This window comes from Peromyscus eremicus, chromosome 5 (genome assembly GCF_949786415.1).
Source record: "Peromyscus eremicus chromosome 5, PerEre_H2_v1, whole genome shotgun sequence".
NCBI lineage: Eukaryota > Metazoa > Chordata > Mammalia > Rodentia > Cricetidae > Peromyscus > Peromyscus eremicus.
Window position 1 is genome coordinate 4,139,582 of NC_081420.1, and position 17,728 is coordinate 4,157,309.

General features: G+C 40.5%; 1 protein-coding gene across 3 annotated transcripts in view; it reads right to left on the reverse strand.

The window, feature by feature from the left end:
- The window catches only part of Naa35 (N-alpha-acetyltransferase 35, NatC auxiliary subunit), a 60,790-nt gene that overhangs the window by 9,242 nt on the left and 33,820 nt on the right, over positions 1-17,728 (reverse strand). For all 3 annotated transcript variants that reach the window (XM_059262780.1, XM_059262781.1, XM_059262782.1), the window contains 6 exons: positions 16,734-16,912; positions 12,023-12,082; positions 8,621-8,727; positions 4,082-4,148; positions 1,558-1,656; positions 400-578 (listed from right to left, as the gene is read on the reverse strand). In XM_059262780.1, coding sequence (XP_059118763.1) covers positions 400-578; positions 1,558-1,656; positions 4,082-4,148; positions 8,621-8,727; positions 12,023-12,082; positions 16,734-16,912 — 691 coding nt within the window. The remainder of the gene's footprint in view (positions 1-399; positions 579-1,557; positions 1,657-4,081; positions 4,149-8,620; positions 8,728-12,022; positions 12,083-16,733; positions 16,913-17,728) is intronic.

The following is a 17,728-nucleotide window of genomic DNA, read 5'->3' on the forward strand; positions in this document are numbered from 1 at the left end:
TACAATGTTACAGCACTAAAGATAGACACTTTGGCCTAGCTCTAATTCTCAAAATAGTTTACTATGACACAACTACAGTAAAAATGCACTGAAGGAAAAAAATATCCCAGGGGCCAGGGATATGGCTCAGCTGGTCAAGAAAGACTGACAGCCTAACTTCAATTCCCAGAGCCTATGTTCAAAAAAGTTAAGTGCAGTCCCACACATCTGTACGCCTGTCATTCTTACAGCGAGACAGGAGAAGAGCTTGGAGCTTGCAGGCCAGCACAGGGACCCCACCTCAACAAGGTGGGGGAAAGCACCAGCTCCTGGGGCTGCATGCCTAACAACACAGGGAGCACCCCAACTGCACTCTGTGCAGATGCATGCTCAGACCTTGGCTGTGCCAACAGTCCTCACCAGTAGATGTAGTAGTACTCATGCATGCTGTACAGCTCCAGCTCAAAGCCACTGAGCAGATACTGGATCATAATTCGAAGGTTATGGTAAAGAACCCAGGTTCCTAAACAGGCCAGATGTTGTCTCTGGGGCTCCTGCTTCAACAACATAGTGTGAAGTGCTGCATCGACCTTCTCTGCCTGTCAAATTAATTTGTTACATTATGGTAAATTATTTAGATAGCGAGAGAACTTGAAAATATGAGCAGAAAATATAAATCTCACAACCCAAAAGAGTCCTGCTTTCAAATGCACTTTTGGTCAGGTTTGCTAAGTTCTTATCCTTCAATAATTAACATTTACTCCAATTATTCCTCAAAGTAAATATCCATTTTCACAGAAGCTATTCTATTCAGACAAAGTGGTGGTATAGGCTTGTAAACCTGTAGTACCGTCAGCCTATTCCAGAGACCAAGGCAGGAGGATCACGAGAGTCCGGTGGCTAAAAATAAGCCTGAAAAAACAGTGAGGCCCTGTCTCAAAACAAACAAGCCTCAAGTTGTGATTTCAGGCCTTGTGGTATTAGTAATGGGAACCACTGTTGCCCACGAGTCAGCTTTAAACCATTCCATTGTGGGGTAAACCTGCCAGGAAACCATAGTTTTCTACACATGCCACAGTTTATTCTGATGACCAAAGACATAGTTTAAGATGCCTATAAACTGGCCGGGCGGTGGTGGCACATGCCTTTAATCTCAGGACTTGCGAGGCAGAGGCAGGACTTCCAGGCCAACCTGGTGAGTGAGTTCCAGGACAGTCAAGGCTACACAGAGAAACCCTGTCTTAAACCCAACTGCATCCCCCCTCCCCCGAAAAAAAAAGATGTCTATAAATTGTATTTTTTCATTTCTTCATGTACACTCTTCCACTGGAGTATACAGCTGTTAAATTTTATGTGAAAAACAGGCATATCATAGTGAAACATTAATCCTCAAACCATTGTTTTAAGAATTGCTTTTCAAAAGTTAAAACTTGAGGAAAATATCCCCATGTAACCCAGGATGGCCTTGAACTCACACTCCCAAGTTCAGTAACTTCAAGTATGTACTCTTTTACAGATGCATGCTACTCTTGTAATCTATGACTTGTTGAAATTTAGAAAAAGACACTTGGCACTTACCTCATCTTGCAAGGTAGCAAACTCCTCAAGGATGTGACCCAGTTTGTCTCTCTGCCGAGCCCTGTTATGGCCATGGATCTGAACAAGACTGCAAAATGGCTGGAATACACACACACAACTTGTTAACTGTGAACGTGAAATTTCTTTATCCCAATATTTGGGCATCTTCCTCCAACTTATTTTCTGCCATTTTAAACTAAAAGCCAAGATTATGATGCTAACGTTTCTGTGGTGCTTGAGTGATGGCTCCTACCTATGGCTCTCCTAATCCTACGGACTGGAACCACAGCGTCTTGTAAAATCCAGAACACTGAACTAATCAGACAACAGACACATATGGTGAGCAGCCTGTACTTAGGCATAACAGCTTGTACTGGTGAGCTCTGACAGACTGTTTTTTGATTAGCAACTATTCTAGAAGATTCAGAGGCACAGAGTGAGCACCTCTCACCTGAAAACTCAAAAAAAAAAAAAAAATCCCCCCCTATACAATTAAAGTATTTGTATAACTTTCTCCAGCTGTGCTAACAGACACAGTCAAGATCCCTGATTTCAGGCCTTTCTGTAATTATTGTCATTAGCAACATCTGGCCAGGACCTTCTCCAAATAAAAGTATCTTATCTGAGATACTCTCCCAGACTTTCTAAGAACAGACTTAAGCATCCAGACTATCTGCGAAGGCCTGGTAGATGTGCTAATTAAGCTTAACCTTTCCCTTTCCAAAGTCTTATCTCTAGTTTTAGATCTACCTTTAACAATAAACTCAGAACTAAAGGGTTTCTACAATGCAGGTTACCTAGCTACACTTCCCCCACCCTGCCAGAAAACGGGAAAGCCTAGATAGCTTGGACAGAGAAGGGGCTAAAGGAAAAAAAGGCAGTTTTACTTTCACTCGTCACTGATGGACTCCTAACACTTTACCTAACCACTTCTAAGAACACAGTTTGAGCACATAAAATCCCCTTTGCTTAGATATTAACCGAATTTAGCCCTTAGTCGAATCATTTCCCCATTAGTCACTTCCCTTTTGGGTTGCAGATGATGGCTGACAATTACTGCTCTTTTGTGTGGATCATATTGCCCCTCCTTTTGACCCCAAGGAAATTCAAGCCTGGTGACCTTGCCTTAGCCAGAGCATTGCTATCGCATGTGTATATAACTGTAAACCTCAGAGACTTGGGAGGACTAGACTGGAGAACCAGAAGGATGAGAGGGAAGATGAGGAAGAGCCAGGTGGGGGAAGAACAAGATGAGAGAGAAGGAGATGGAAGAGGAGCTAAGTTGGGAAAGAACTAGATGGATGAGAACCTAGATGGGGCAGGACTAGATGAAGGAATTAAGATAGCACTTAGAGAGAACAGCAGAAAAATGTAGAGAGAAATCAGGTGAGAAAGGAGCTAAATAAGAGAGCAGAATAGAAGCTGTGTAGAGAAAGAACTGACTCAGAAGAATAAAGTGAATGGACTGAAGAGTTTTGTGTAGGTATATTCATTTTGTATCGTCTAAGATTAGATTATCAGCTAGTTGTAGATTCTTCCACGGACCCTGAGAGAAGGCTATGGAGGGGCTGGACCCCAACAGTCTTTGTTAGCTGAAGACTGTGAAGTTATGATCCTGCTGCCCCATTTCCTGAGTGTTTAGGACTATAGGTGTGCATCACCATGTCTAGTTTTCCAAAAGATTTTTGAATGCCAGATAACATTAAAAATCCTCCAGACTTGGGAGCATGCTGGATTTCAGGTTTTTGGATTAGGGATGCTTAACCCACAAATTCTACACAAATATTCCAAAATCTGAAACATCTTTAGCCCCAGGTACTTCTCATTTCAGCTTAGGGATCTCAGCCTGTATTAACTTTTCTCTCTTCAAAAGAAGAAAGTAAAGCAATACATGTGGTGTTAATAAAATGTTACAGAAATAAAACCTTTCACCATGCAATACTGCCTTCACACTCACACTTGTATGCACACATGTACACAAGCATGCATGCAATAGAATTAACCCCTGAAGAACTGCCTAATTTATTTCTGAGAGAAATGTTTATATAACTAAGTAAGAATAACTAGTAATTTAATCTTCTACAAGTCTGCATTTTTTTTTTCATAACCAGAGAACTGAAAAAAAATTTTGTAACCTGATTTAAACTAATATTTTTAGTTTAAATAGAACCTCTTTCACTAAGGTAGTGCCAAGGTAAACATATAAGACTATTTTTTGTAAGGTCAAAAAAGTGAAGTCTGTATGTCCATTTACAAAGCACACTAGGGAACAAGTGCCTTCTCAGCCAGGAGTCATGATGTTCCATTTCTGGTCCCCACAGGTGGTAGTAGGTTATTCAATGCTGACTTTCTATCTGAACCTGCCAAGAGCACAGGCCATAAAACCACTCATTCAAGTAGTAAGAGAGATAGAAATGTTAAGACATGAGTAAGAGATTAATGAAGAAAGAATAAATGCATATGAAAGAATTATGTACCGTAATTTTTAAAGTAACAATCAGAACAACCCAAGTTGTAGTCTTACCCGAACACAGTGAGTAACAAAGGAGTCGATACAGTCCTTAGCCTGGTGATTATTATAGAGGCAACACCTGCAAGATAATATGCATATCACTAGCATCAAAGTATACAGCTTAGACAGAAGACACAGTGATCACTATAGATGCTACTAACAGAGAAAACAACCCAATACATTACTAAGTCGAGGAACATGAGCATTATGTTAAATATTTCCTATTACTGTGCTTTCCACATTTGTGTATGTGATCAACAATCCTAGTGAGAATGAGGGAGTCCTGACCTTTCATCACTTATTCTTCAAAACTATCCTCTTAGGATCTACAGAGAGCTCTAATTTCCAAGATGCAACCTCATTTGCAACCAGGGATTGTAAAACACCTTATGTTCCTTGACCCTTGTCTACTCTCTTTGTGAAGTGCTGTCCTTGTTCCTTATCTAACTCTCAGTTCCTTGCAGTCTTCAAGGACTAGAGAAGCTACAGAGGCCGAACAGATACTGGACTTTAAACACAAACCGTGCAGAGACCAGTGCTGTGGGATCTAAGGCAATGAAGGAAAAGCAGATGAGACTTTTTTTCCTGGGGCCTTGATGGGAATTTGCCAAAGATGAGCAATCTCACAAGCATCAAAGAAAAGCGGAACCATGACCATACAACAGAGATGACAGATGGCCAGGAGGGAGCAAAGCAGAACACAGGGACAAGGCAAGGGGTCATTCAAATTAAAAAGCTAGGAGACTCAATGTCTTTGACTGCCAAATAAAATTAAAAACCTTTCTGGTTCCATGAATGATCATCAAGCTTAAATCTAAGTAGCTGAGAGAAAGATGCTCACAAAAAACCTTTAAGAAAGACAGAAAACATTGCCCGACAGCAGAGTAGAACTAATGAGGACATGAATGTCACAAAGAATATCCACAGGTGATCTGAAGACCTGGCCATCAGCTATGTGTGCTGCTGGTTTATGTCAACTTGACACAAGCTGGAGTCCTTTTGAAAGAGGAAACCTTGAATGGGAAAAGGCCCCTACAGGTTGGCCAGCAGGTCTTTTCTTGATTGATGATTGATATGGAATAGCGGCTGGTAATCCTGGTGCTGTAAGAAAGTAGGCTCAGCAAGAAAATAAGCAGTGTTCTCCATGTCCTCTACATTAGTTCCTGCCTTGAGTTCCTGCCGATTTCCTTCAAATGATGGAATGTCACCTGACAGTTGCAAGCTGAAATAAAACCTTTACTCCCCAAGTTACTTTTGGTCATAGGGTTTATCATAGCAACATAAACCCCAATGAAGACACTCTAGAAGGAAAAAAAACAGAGGTGAGAGTGAGACAATAGTCAAACAAGCAGTAATATGAAAACTGATCTGAGTTGAAGACTTAATGGTGAGTTTTAGGTAAGACTGGCTAAAATCCATGTGACTAATCTGGTAAAACTCCTGAAATCTTAAAGAAAACTCTAGTGAGCCAAAGGAAAACTTCAAATCACTTACAAAGGAAAAAAGAACTACAACAGCATTGGGTAGGACAAAACCCAGAGCCTGGTGTATGTGAGGCACCAACTCTAACATGACCAGACATGGTGGTGCACACCTGTAATCCCAGGATTTGAGAGGCAGAGGCAGGTGGAGCTCTGTATGGGTTCAGCAACAGCCTGGTCTACATACTGAAACCATATCTTGAACACATATAACACATGTGCTAGTTCACACCAGCGGGAACTATAGCTATACGTTACCACACTATGAAATAGGCCCTACACACAGTTGATTCTCATTATGTGTAGTGACTGTATCCTATAAAACTAGTCCTTCCAAGCCGGGCAGTGGTGGTGCACGCCTTTAATCCCAGCACTCGGGAGGCAGAGCCAGGAGGATCTCTGTGAGTTCAAGGCCAGCCTGGTCTACAGAGCAAGATCCAGGTCAGGCACCAAAACTACACAGAGAAACCCTGTCTTAAAAAAAAAAATCAAAAAATAAAACAAACTAGTCCTTCCAGATGGCTCAGGGGGTAAACCTGAGTTTGATCATCAGAACCCACAGAGAAGAAGTGTGGAAACAAATCCTGAAAGTTGTTCTTGGATCTCCATTTGCATGCTGTGGCACAGGGTTTACCCACCTGAATCCTAATAAATGTTTTTAACACCATGGACAATGAATGAAAATCAATGTTCCTGGAGGACACAGTTTCCTGCAGGTCTCTGGCCACAACATCTGGTGTCAATTAGCAGTATATAACTTTTCTCTGTCCAGTGTTTTGTGACAACCATAGTCAGTTACAGAACTCCAGAGGGCGTCACAATCGACAGTTTGAGAAGCTGGACTTGCAGTATGAGGTCTAAAGTATCATTCACTGCTCTGTGTATCCCTATTCTGCATACAGCTGCAAAGATGGCAAAAGTAGTACAAATAATGATTTGAAGGTTGCCAAGTTAATCTGAGTAAACAGGAAATTTGCAAATATGAAGTCATAAAACACTGAGCTATTTAAATGGCAAACAGTGCAGCGATGTGCAGTTTAGGTGCTAAGAGAGGCTTGAAACAAAGGAAAGGCAAAGTCCAAATGAAAGGATTTAAGCACTTTGGAAAGGCATGCTACGAACCAAACAGAGGACTATGAACATATTATACATGTTACTAATAAACATCCTCTGCAAGATCTATGTCACTGGTGCCAGACTATCAGAAAGTCTCATATATCAAAGGCTAGACTATGGGGGAAATGAGCACTATAGTGTTTACTATTTATTTATGTATTTGTTTTTCGAGACAGGGCTTTTTTTGTACAGTTTTGACTATTCTGGAACTTGCTCTATAGACCAGGCTGGCCTCTTAACTCACAGGGATCCATCTGCCTCTGCCTCCTGAGTGCTGGGATTAAAGGCATGCGCCACCACCCGGATATTCATGGTGTTAGCAGCATCAAATCATGTCAGTCACTTTGGAAAGCAATCTGACAAAACAAAATTGAAGATGCATGTAGCTTTATGATCCAGAATGACTATGACTACATAGCTCACATGCACAAAGAGATATGTTCAAAGATATCAACATAGCACCAATTTTGATACTGAAAAATTAAAGTCAGACACCCAATTGTAGACTAGCAAAATAATTCCAGAATGTTCAGAGTGAATTTTTAAAAACTCTTAGGCTATGCACATGCCTGTAATCCCAGCCCTGGGAAGGGGGCAGAAGAATCAAGAATTCAAGAGCTGCCTAGGCTACATGAAACTCTCAAAAATACAAAATAAAGACAGAAGTCAAATTTTACAAAGGTCAGTTTTAAACCAGCATTAAAACTCAAATATGGAAAAGGAACGAAAGTGGCAAAATACATGTATAGCTTTAAAACAAAAAAATAAGCCAGAGCCTTACTCTGAACATGTTTGGTAAATGTGCACTAAGTTGCAATGTCACAGTGTCCTCTCAGAGCAGAGTGAAGAAAAGACCAGGGGCAGGAAGAGGAGCTGAAACAAAGGGGAGAGGGGATTGGGGGGGTGGCGCCTTCACACACAGACAGGAACAGGGGACAACAATACAACCAAGAACTGGCAAGGTGGTACACACCTTTGGTCCCAGCACTCAGGAGGCAGAGGCAGGTGGATCTCTGAGTTTCAGTCAAGATGGGTCTACATAGTGAGTTCCAGGACAGACAGGGCTACATAGTGACACTCTGTCTCAAAAAACAAGCCCAGGACTTTATTTTGCCTTTTGCATTCCCTCTCTCCCTCCCCTTCCCTCCCTGCACACTCCTAAACAGCAAGAAAGTCAGTATGACTGAGGCAGAGTTAACAGCGAGAACAGGAAGAGGAGGAGGCAGGAGTAGGAGACAGGACAAGGATCCAGATAGCACACAGGCCTTCTAGGCTGAATTACAAAGACTATGAGCTGGAATGACAGCTTTTATTTAGTCTCCCAGGGACAAACGTGACATGACAGGCATAGGGGCTAAATTCTCAGGTTCCTTTATTTCTGAAGAGGAAATATGGAGACTGTAACCCATACTGTCTGCAGAGCTTCCTACAGGACTGAACAAACTCACATCCAGGTTGCACGCTGCTTCACTTTCTTCCTTTTTATGTCCTTTCTGCCTACAACATGCCGGCTTTTCCTGGCAACATCTCTAAATACATTTATATGAATACTGATCTCAAGGTCTGTTCCCAGGAAACCCAAACACAGAAAGCTACCACAGTTTAACAGGGCATGTGGCTTGATTTAACAAATCATGGTGAGAACACTGACATTTCATGTATGAAAATACATTTCATATTCTCATGCTTTTACAAATGCTGGGTTCTCTGTATGAAATAATGACTCAGTTCTTCCCTTTCTGTTGGAAAAAAAAAAAAGCCCTATTCATCTCTCAAAACACCAGCTCAAATGGCTGCATGCCCTCATCCCAGCCTCTATGACAAGGAGAGCAGTCTGAATAAAACTGACCTATGTATATGGAGGCTGGCCCTAAGAGGTGAGGCCTGTATCTGTAAGGAGTGCAGAGAAGCTGGGTGTTCACAAGCATACACTGTAACCCATCTGGTAACTTACTTAGGGGAGAGCACCGGAGGACTGACAAAGGACCGGAGGGCATCTTTCACCATGTCTTGCATGAGGTGAGTTCCAAAGACCTTTTTGTTATCCACGAGGAAAGTAGTCTTAAAAGAAGTATTAAGACATGTTAATGTCTCAGTTGTCAGCACTGAGATACACACATAACTACCTGAAAATACTACAGAATATAAAGGGAATAAATTCAAAAACAGGTATATATACTTTATATATCAGTTTGTAAATCTTTTTTTACATTTTTTTATTTTATGTATCTGGGTATATGTCTGTGCACCACATGCATGCATGCCTGTGGAGGTCAGAACAGGGTGTCAGATCTTTTGGGATGAGAGTGTTAGAGACGGTTGTGAGCTGCCATGTGGATGCTGGGAGTCCAACTCAGGTCCTCTAGAAGAGCAGCCAGTGTTCTTAGCCACTGAGCCATCTCTAGCCCCCTACCTATTAATCCTTATTTAAGGTGCATTTTGATAGAGATTAAATAACACATAAAAGTATAAATTCCCCAAGTCCAGAACAATAATGTTGAGCTGAAGGAGTCAACAGACTGAATCACAATAGACATTTGTGATTAAAAACATGATGTTAAGTGATTACTTGGTGACATTTACCACTCAATAAGTTTATATATTGAAAGCTTATAAAACAGAGGACTGATTTGAAAGAAAATTTCCATTGGTTGTACCAATTCATCTGTCAATCATTTTGCCTATACCATAGTGTCGGATAGTGTGCGAACTTCCATCTCATTTTTCTGTTCCTTCAAGGTTGGTTTTGCTCTTCTAGTTCCTTCCCCTTCCCACACATTTCAGATTCTTGATAGCTACCCAAGCTCATGATGTCATTTTCAATGACATTACTATGAATTTGCAGCACAGATCAATTTGGGGAAAAGTAACATGTTAAAAAAAAAATCAATTCTTAGCTGGGCAGTGGTGGTGCACGCCTTTAATCCCAGCCAGGCGGATCTCTGTGAGTTCGAGGCCAGCTTGGTCTACAGCACGAGATCCAGGACAGGCACCAAAACTACACAGAGAAATCCTTTCTCGAAAAACCAAAACAACCAAAAATCAATTCTCTCAGTTTATAAAAAAGGTTTATGTCTCCAATTATTTTGAATGTTTCGAATTTTTTTTTCCACCACTATTTTGCATTCGGAGCGGACAGATCCTAAACAAAGGTTCTTATGTACATAGCTAGGTTTTTCATTTTTATGCTATTACACATACTACTTTTAACCTATTAAAAAATTCTTTTCACTGGAGGAAAGGAGAGGAAATATACACAAACCATGACCCAAGTATGGAAGTCAGAAGACAGCTTTGTAGTTCTGAGGATGAACTCAGGTAGCCAGGTACACATGAAAAACACCTTCACCTACTGAGTCATTTCCATGGCTCAACAGCACTATTTCAAAAGTGCTGATCTCTTGTTTACTGCAGGTATATAGAAATCACTTAAATTCATCCACCCATTCTAGCAAGTTCTTCGCAGACCCCTTGGCACTCTACACAGAAAATCTGCTGTCAATATACAGAATAATTTTTCAGCCACACACATTAGCCTCATTACATTGGCCGACATTTGAATTACAAGTGGAAATGAAGGGATGACAGGGAGTCTTCCCAGTGTCAAGAGTAGTAATTTAATTTTCATCACATACAGTGTGGTGGTAGCTGTAGGATTGTTTATACAGACCCTTTATGAAGAATACTGTATTCTACTCCTCGTTCTGGGTGTTTTTTAGGATCATAAATTAATGTTAATCCTGTCACATTGTCCTTAATTTACTGAGCTTTCCAACTGGACAGTAAAGTAAAATAACTTTCAAATGCTGACCCACACTTGCATTCCCAGGACTAAACCACTGGTCATGATGTAATCAGACCTCTATATACTACTGCCTTCAATTTGCTACGACATTGCTTTCTGATATAAAGTAACACTGTTCTGTAGTTTCTTATGTTTATAATGTTAGTTTGGTTTTGTTATTAACTTACTATTGGTCTCAGATTACTGTTCTGGCCTCTTCTAGTTTCTGGAACAGACTATGTTGGCTTAGAATTTTTACTGTTGGAATGTTTTTAACTATTAATTCAAGTTATTTAATAGATTCAGGGTTGTTCAAATTATGCCTTCTTAAGTTTTGGAAGTCTTTCTATAGAGAAATATATCTGTTTTGTCTAAGAATTTTTAGACAGAGTTATGTACAATGTCTCATTATTAATTATTTGTATCTTCCCTTGTTTTCCATCTGCCTAGCTAAATGCTCTTCATCTTCTTGGTGTTTCTAACCAGCTTTCAATTGCAATGGTTTTCTCTATTGTTTTGGTTCATATTTTACTGACCTTGGTTATTTCTGTTTCTCTTCTTGTTCAATTTGCCCTTCTTGTGCTTGTTGTTTCTGAAGATGACAGCTTCAATGACTATGTAGTTTTCTTTCTTTTGAGTATGTCTATGTGTATGTATGTGGGATGTGTGCACATGCAGGTGGAGGTCAGAGATCAACCTCAGGTGCTGCTGGATGGCCAGCTAGCCCCAGCCTTTTCACATACCATCTGGGGATCAAGCCCCAGTCTCCACGTATGTGCAGCAAGCACGTTACTAACTGACCCATATTCCCAGTCCCAGTACCTCTCTTAAAGCTAAATAGTGCTAAATACTTTAGTTGTATGATAGATTTTTATATATTTTTAATTTCTCCTCCCTCCCCTTTTCTATTTTCATGTGTGTACATGTGTATGTGTGTTCTGTCTGAGTATGAGTACACATGTATACACATATGGACATACAACTGGAGGCTCAAGGTTGATACCAGGAATTATCCTGGATCGCTTGTTCTTCTATCTTATTCACTGGGGCAGTGTCTCTAATCAAGCCCAGAGCTCATCAATGTGGCTAGTGTTAGAGACAGGCCACCACACCCAGTCAATAATCCCATGGGCTCAAGAGATACAAGCTCTGACCTTCAGGCTTGTGCCGCAAGTGCTTTAACCACAAACCATGTTTCTAGCCAAGTTTATTTAATTCAAAATGTTTCCAATTTCCCTCAAAACATCTGTGATCTGTGAGTTACTTTCCCAATATTTAGAGTATTTCCCCCCGTTACCTTCCTCTTCTTGAATACTACTTTGATTCTAAACTTGGTCAGAAAGCAAGTTATCTTGCATGATCTCACTCGTAACAGAACTCCTGAGGTTTGGGTTGTGGCCCAGCATAACACCCTAAGTCAGTGTTCTAATGAGTGGAGGAGCACAGCAGTGCATCACTCAGACAGCAAGTGCAGGCTAAGACAAAACAAAACACAATACAGCATCACAATAAAGGGACACCTTTAAGAGCATCTACTTTTTGTTCATCAATCAATAAAATAGTGGAACTTACTTGCAACAGAGATCTTGAAAGAACACATGGTGACTGTTCACTAAATTCACAGAAAAAATCCTAATAGAGAAAAAGCAGTATCGTTAATAGAGTAAACAAAAGCCAAGGATGTTTGCATATAAAGTATAATTTTTGTTTGGAAATAATAGTCTATTAGTGTTAAAATAAGATAAAGAACTAAAGGTCAGTTTTAAAGAAAATATTTAATTATATCAAAGGGCTAACTTCAGAGTCTACAAAACCTTTTTCAAGATCTGACCAAAGCAGAATTAAGTGCACACCCACATGAAAATAATACCAACAATAACTAGGTAATGATAAAACTTTGGCTGTTATTTAAAAGAAATGAGTATGGGGGCTGGAGAGGGTTCAGGGTTAAGAAAGTACTCTCTTAAGAGGACCCAACAGTGGTTCACAGTACCACATTAGACAGCTCACAACCTCAACTGCTTATAACTCCAATTCCAGGGTGATCTGACACCTCTAGCATCCAAAGATGCATGCATTCATGTGCATATACCCACACACAGACAAACATACACATAATTTAAAATAATGAAAATATACCTTTAAAAAAATCAGTAAGCAGGTAACTGGTATTATTTAGGGTGAAGACCAAGAAATATGGGTTTACATAAGAAGAGGCAAAAGACAAGAAAATAGACTAAAACATTAAATTTAAAAATTGAGAGACTGTGGCTAATTTATTATCATATTTTCTGAACCTTCCAATTTTTATTTATTTATGAATTTTAATATTTGAAATGGTTAAATATAGGTATGTGGGCTTTGGAATGCCTACAATATTGCTACAGGCTGGCAGTGAGAACAAAAGAAAAGAGATGTGTTCCCAGGTGATGTTACCATGGAAAGCAGGTATCCACAGGCAGCCTGTGGCACACTCAGCTTCCAAAGCAGAGTATAAATCCTCCAGAGTTCAGCACTCATCAGTAACAGAATGGCATCAGAAAAGCCTATCATAACCCAAACCATCAGAGCAAAGCTGTACTACTGATGGACTCTGATACTCCTGATAGCTTATGAAATGTGTCTAAAATACTCAAGGGGAAAGGGAGGAGGAGGGTTGGAAAGAAGGAAGGAGGAGTCAGAGAGGGAGGATACTCACCTAACTCCTGACTACTTAATCAGTTTTCTTTTTCTCCTGTAACTGTAATTCCCTCTAGTTATGACTCCTTGTAACATGCATGCACTGTGTTAACTCCTTTTAGAGGAAACAAACAAACCTGTACTCTTCAGTTACACTTGCTGTCTTTACAATCATTCTAGCTCCTTTACTGGCTTTTCTTCTTCATCCTAAATTTTAAGTATGGGCACTCTTTTCTTCAGCTACTTATACCTACTATGTGTCTTAGGTTTCTATTTCTGTGATGAAACATCAGGATCAAAAGCAACCTGGGTAGGAAAGGGGTTTATTCGGCTTCATATGCTTTCACATCACTGTTCATCACTGAAGGAAGTCAGGACAGGATTCAAACAGGGCAGGATCCTGGAGGCATTAGCTGATGCTGAGTCCATGGATGGGTGCTGCTTACTGGCTTGCTCAGCCTGCTTTCTTATAGATCCCAGGACCACCAGCCCAGGGATGGTACAATGAAAAATGGGCTGGTGGCCCTTCCTAATCAATCACTAATTAAAATAACCTTGCTGTGAAATGTTCTGTATGGCAAATGTGTTGCTCTGATTGGTTAGTAAATAAAACACTGATTGGCCAGTAGTCAGGCAGGAGGAAGTATAGGCGGGACAAGGAGAAGAATTCTGGGAAGTGGAAGGCTGAGTCAGAGACACTGCCAGCCGCTGCCATGACAAACAGCATGTGAAGATGCCAGAAAGCCACGAGCCATGTGGCAAGGTATACATTTATAGAAATGGATTAATTTAAGATATAAGAACAGTTAGCAAGAAGCCTGGTACGGCCATACACTTTGTAAGCAATATAAGTCTCTGTGTTTACTTGGTTGGGTCTGAGCAGCTGTAGGACTGGCGGGTGAGAGAGATTTGTCCTGACTGTGGGCCAGGCAGGAAAACTCTAGCTACATGACCTACAGTTGGATCTTGTGGAGGCATTTTCTCAACTGAGGTTCCTTCTTTTTACACGACTTTAGCTTTTGTCAATCACATGTAAGCCAGCACAGTGTGTGCATAATCTGCATGTTTTGGTGAATATTCTACCAAAATCTACGTTCTGTGTTTGTGAGAGTATATAGGGTGTGTGTGTGTGTGTGTGTGTGTGTGTGTGTGTGTACATCCTTTAACATTATAAAACTGACATTCAGTAAATACATTGCTTTGTTGTGGAATATTCCTTTACACTGTGTGAAGACTGTGACTGGTTTAATAAAAAGCTAAATGGCCAATAGCCAGGCAGGATTTTCAGGTCAGAGATGCAATGAGATGCAGAGCAAGCAGGATGGACATTACAGAGATGTGGTAATAACGCCATGATTCACAAAGTAAATTAATAGAAATGGGTTAATTTAAATTATAAGAGCTGGTTAGAAACAAGCCTAGGCTATTGACTGAGCATTCATAATTAATAAGAAGTCTCCGTGTGGTTATTTGGGAGCTGGCAGGCAGGACAGAAAAATCAGCCTAAACTGTTTAGTGGCTGAATGGCATTTATTCTACTCATCCCACAGAATGGATGGTCAATACTGAAAATGTAACATGTCTCACATTTCTCAAGTCATAAACAATGCAAGAAATATATTCTTTTTTAAAAAAATATTTATTTATTTATTACATATACAGTGTTCTGCATGTATGCCTGCATGACAGAAGAGGGCACCAGATCTCATTACAGATGGTTGTGAGCCACCATGTGGTTGCTGGGAATTGAACTCAGGACCTCTGGAAGAGCAGCCTGTGCTCTTAACCTCTGAGCCATTTCTCCAGCCCAAGAAATATATTCTTGTGTGTGTGTATGTGCGTGCGTGTGCATGTGCACACGGCTATGAATGCATGTGAAGGCCAGAGGTCAATGTTGGGTTTCCTCATTGATGGAAATAGTGTCTCTCACTGAGGCTGGAGCTATATCTTTCAATCTGGCTTATTTTCCTTATATGTAAACATACCTCACCACCTGACACTTACCTGAACCTCGACAATGATAGACTTTGCTTCACAGTACACATAGTCTGTTAACCCTTTTCCTACCTCTCCTTATCCACACTTCCTCTACTGTCGACACTGCACTGCCCGACATCTTTCAGGGAGGCATTTATCCTTCCTTCCTAAGCTCTCTTAACACAGTCCCAGCAGCTCAGGCCTGGCTCCCCCAGCTCCCTCTACTCACAAGGCAAACCAGAGTACCTATGGATGGAGGAAAACTAAGGAGTTACTCTTCTGCACTAGTATGTCTCTAGGAATGAGTGTCACACTTGATCCAAGAACAGAAGTATAATGATGGATGAAAGTTAAATTAATGGTTAACTATTTTAATATACATGAAAAAGATCAATAAATAACTATTAGGAAACCTGAAAAACTAGGAAATTATGAGTATTAGGCCTAAGTATTAAGAAAAAAATCTGATTTATGTATACCAGACTATTGCAGAAATGTACGGAAACCATCTGCTGTATAATATTCTTAAAAACAAATCTTTCCTTTGCTTAGTACTATTTGCTTTGTTTTGCCTTGAGCTAGGGTCTCATTACACAACCCAGGTTAGCCCACAACCCAAACTTCTTCTGCTTCGGTGTCCCTGGTGATGGGACACCACCACTCAGCCGCTCACCACTGAGTTCTTAGCTTTGTTCTTCTTCCTACACATCACAAAGTATGAGGGCTTCCAATTATACAGATGTTTTCACTCGGCAAGTACATGCTGTACAGTTTTACATAAAAGGTTTCATCTTTGTACTGTCTGTGTGTTTATAAAGGCAAAACAATGAAAATGACCCTAAATGTAATGTGATATGAATGAACTAAAAAAATAATTGTTATATAAGCTTACAATGGGATATGTCTTCAAAATAATGTAGAAATATGCCTATTTATTGATAAAAAAGAAAGCATCTGTAACACAAGTTTTCAATAGAACAAAACAATAAACAGGTTACCAAGCACCATGATCTCATATCCATAGGGCAAGAACACTAAACTGCCAGGTCTGGCAGATTAAGTCTGAAGTCTCTGATATTCAAGAGGCTGGGGCAGGAAGTCACATGTTCAAGGCCTGGCTGGGCTACAGAGTCAGTCAACGTCGGCCTGCATAACTCAGTGAGAGCCTATCTCAAAGTAAAGAATTATAAAGGGCTGGAGACACAGCTCAGTGGTGGGGGATGAGCCCATTATGTATGAGGCCCTAGAGTCAATGACGTTTAAAAAGAAAAGCTCTCTTTTATATGTTCTCTCCCCTCACCCCTCCCTCCCTCCCCCCCCCCCCTCTCTCTCTCTCTCACACACACACACACACACACACACACACATGCACACAAACACACACAATTTGGAAAGCAGAATTCAGTTACCAAATCCTAGTCCTAAAAGTTGGGTGATTTATCTAATATCTTAAGTTTAGCTTCTTAATTTCTGAAAATGTATCAACTCCTTATAAAAATTAACTATGTGTTATGTGTGTGCATACACACACTACCTCAATGCTATTTACTGTTCTGTCAGCCAGTCTCTAGACTGGCAAACTATCCTGTTACTACATCAAGGCTCCAGAATGTAATTTTATACTTACCAGAATACAATGTAAATTTGGTAAGTTCACGACTTCACAGACTGTTTTTATTCTGTCTATTAATCTTGAGAAATAGTTGACCATTTCTTCTCTTTTAATTATTTTTGCATAGCGAGGGAAGGTGGGTGGAAGTAGCCTCTGGTTAACAAGGGGCTCAAAACCCATCATAATTGGATGGTCTGAAGAAGAAAGAGGAAAGTAACATTTTCAATGTTTTTCTCAATTTTAAAATGAAAACTATTAAATATAAAAAGAAAAAGCCTAAATTTTTCAAGGCATTTCCAAATTCTAATCACAAAAATCTAATGAATTTTATAATTTACAACTAATTTATGTATCCATACATAAATTCAACTGAGATGTAGTAACTTCAAATTGTACTTCCTAGCTACAAGGATGGTGGCAGAGGTTAGAGGCAAAGACTGCAGCAGCAGGAATTCAACAAAGGCCAGGGATGCCTGCTGAGTCAGATCTCCACCCTGAGAGGAGACCTAACTTCTAGAGCTGCCTGGAGGCCACTAATAATAACTAGCTAACCAGTTCTAGCGCAGTGGCCCCCCTAAAACGACAGGAGACTTTGTGGGTACAACACTGTTGGATCTGCATCACTGAGTCTCCTTCAAGAGTCAGGACAAACCCAGCTGCTGATCACCTGCACTGGACAAGGAGCCTAAGGGAGAGCTGCCCACTCCGCAGATCACAGCAAAGTCAGAAGCCTGGAGATACAACACAGGAGCGAGTATCTCTTGGGCCACTGTGCACTCTTACACCTTCAGTGTGCACTCTGCTCTTCTTTGAAATAAGCCCCTCTATTCTTTACACCACACCACGGGACTCATCTGAATTCTTTTAATGGAAATGATCATAAGGGCAGACTAGGATTCCAGAGTACAGCCCTGGTGACACTGTCACTACTCACCCTAGTGCACACTCCAGCTCTTTTTCAACCTGGAATCTCAAAGGAGATACACAGCCTTGAAGCATTTACACAATCT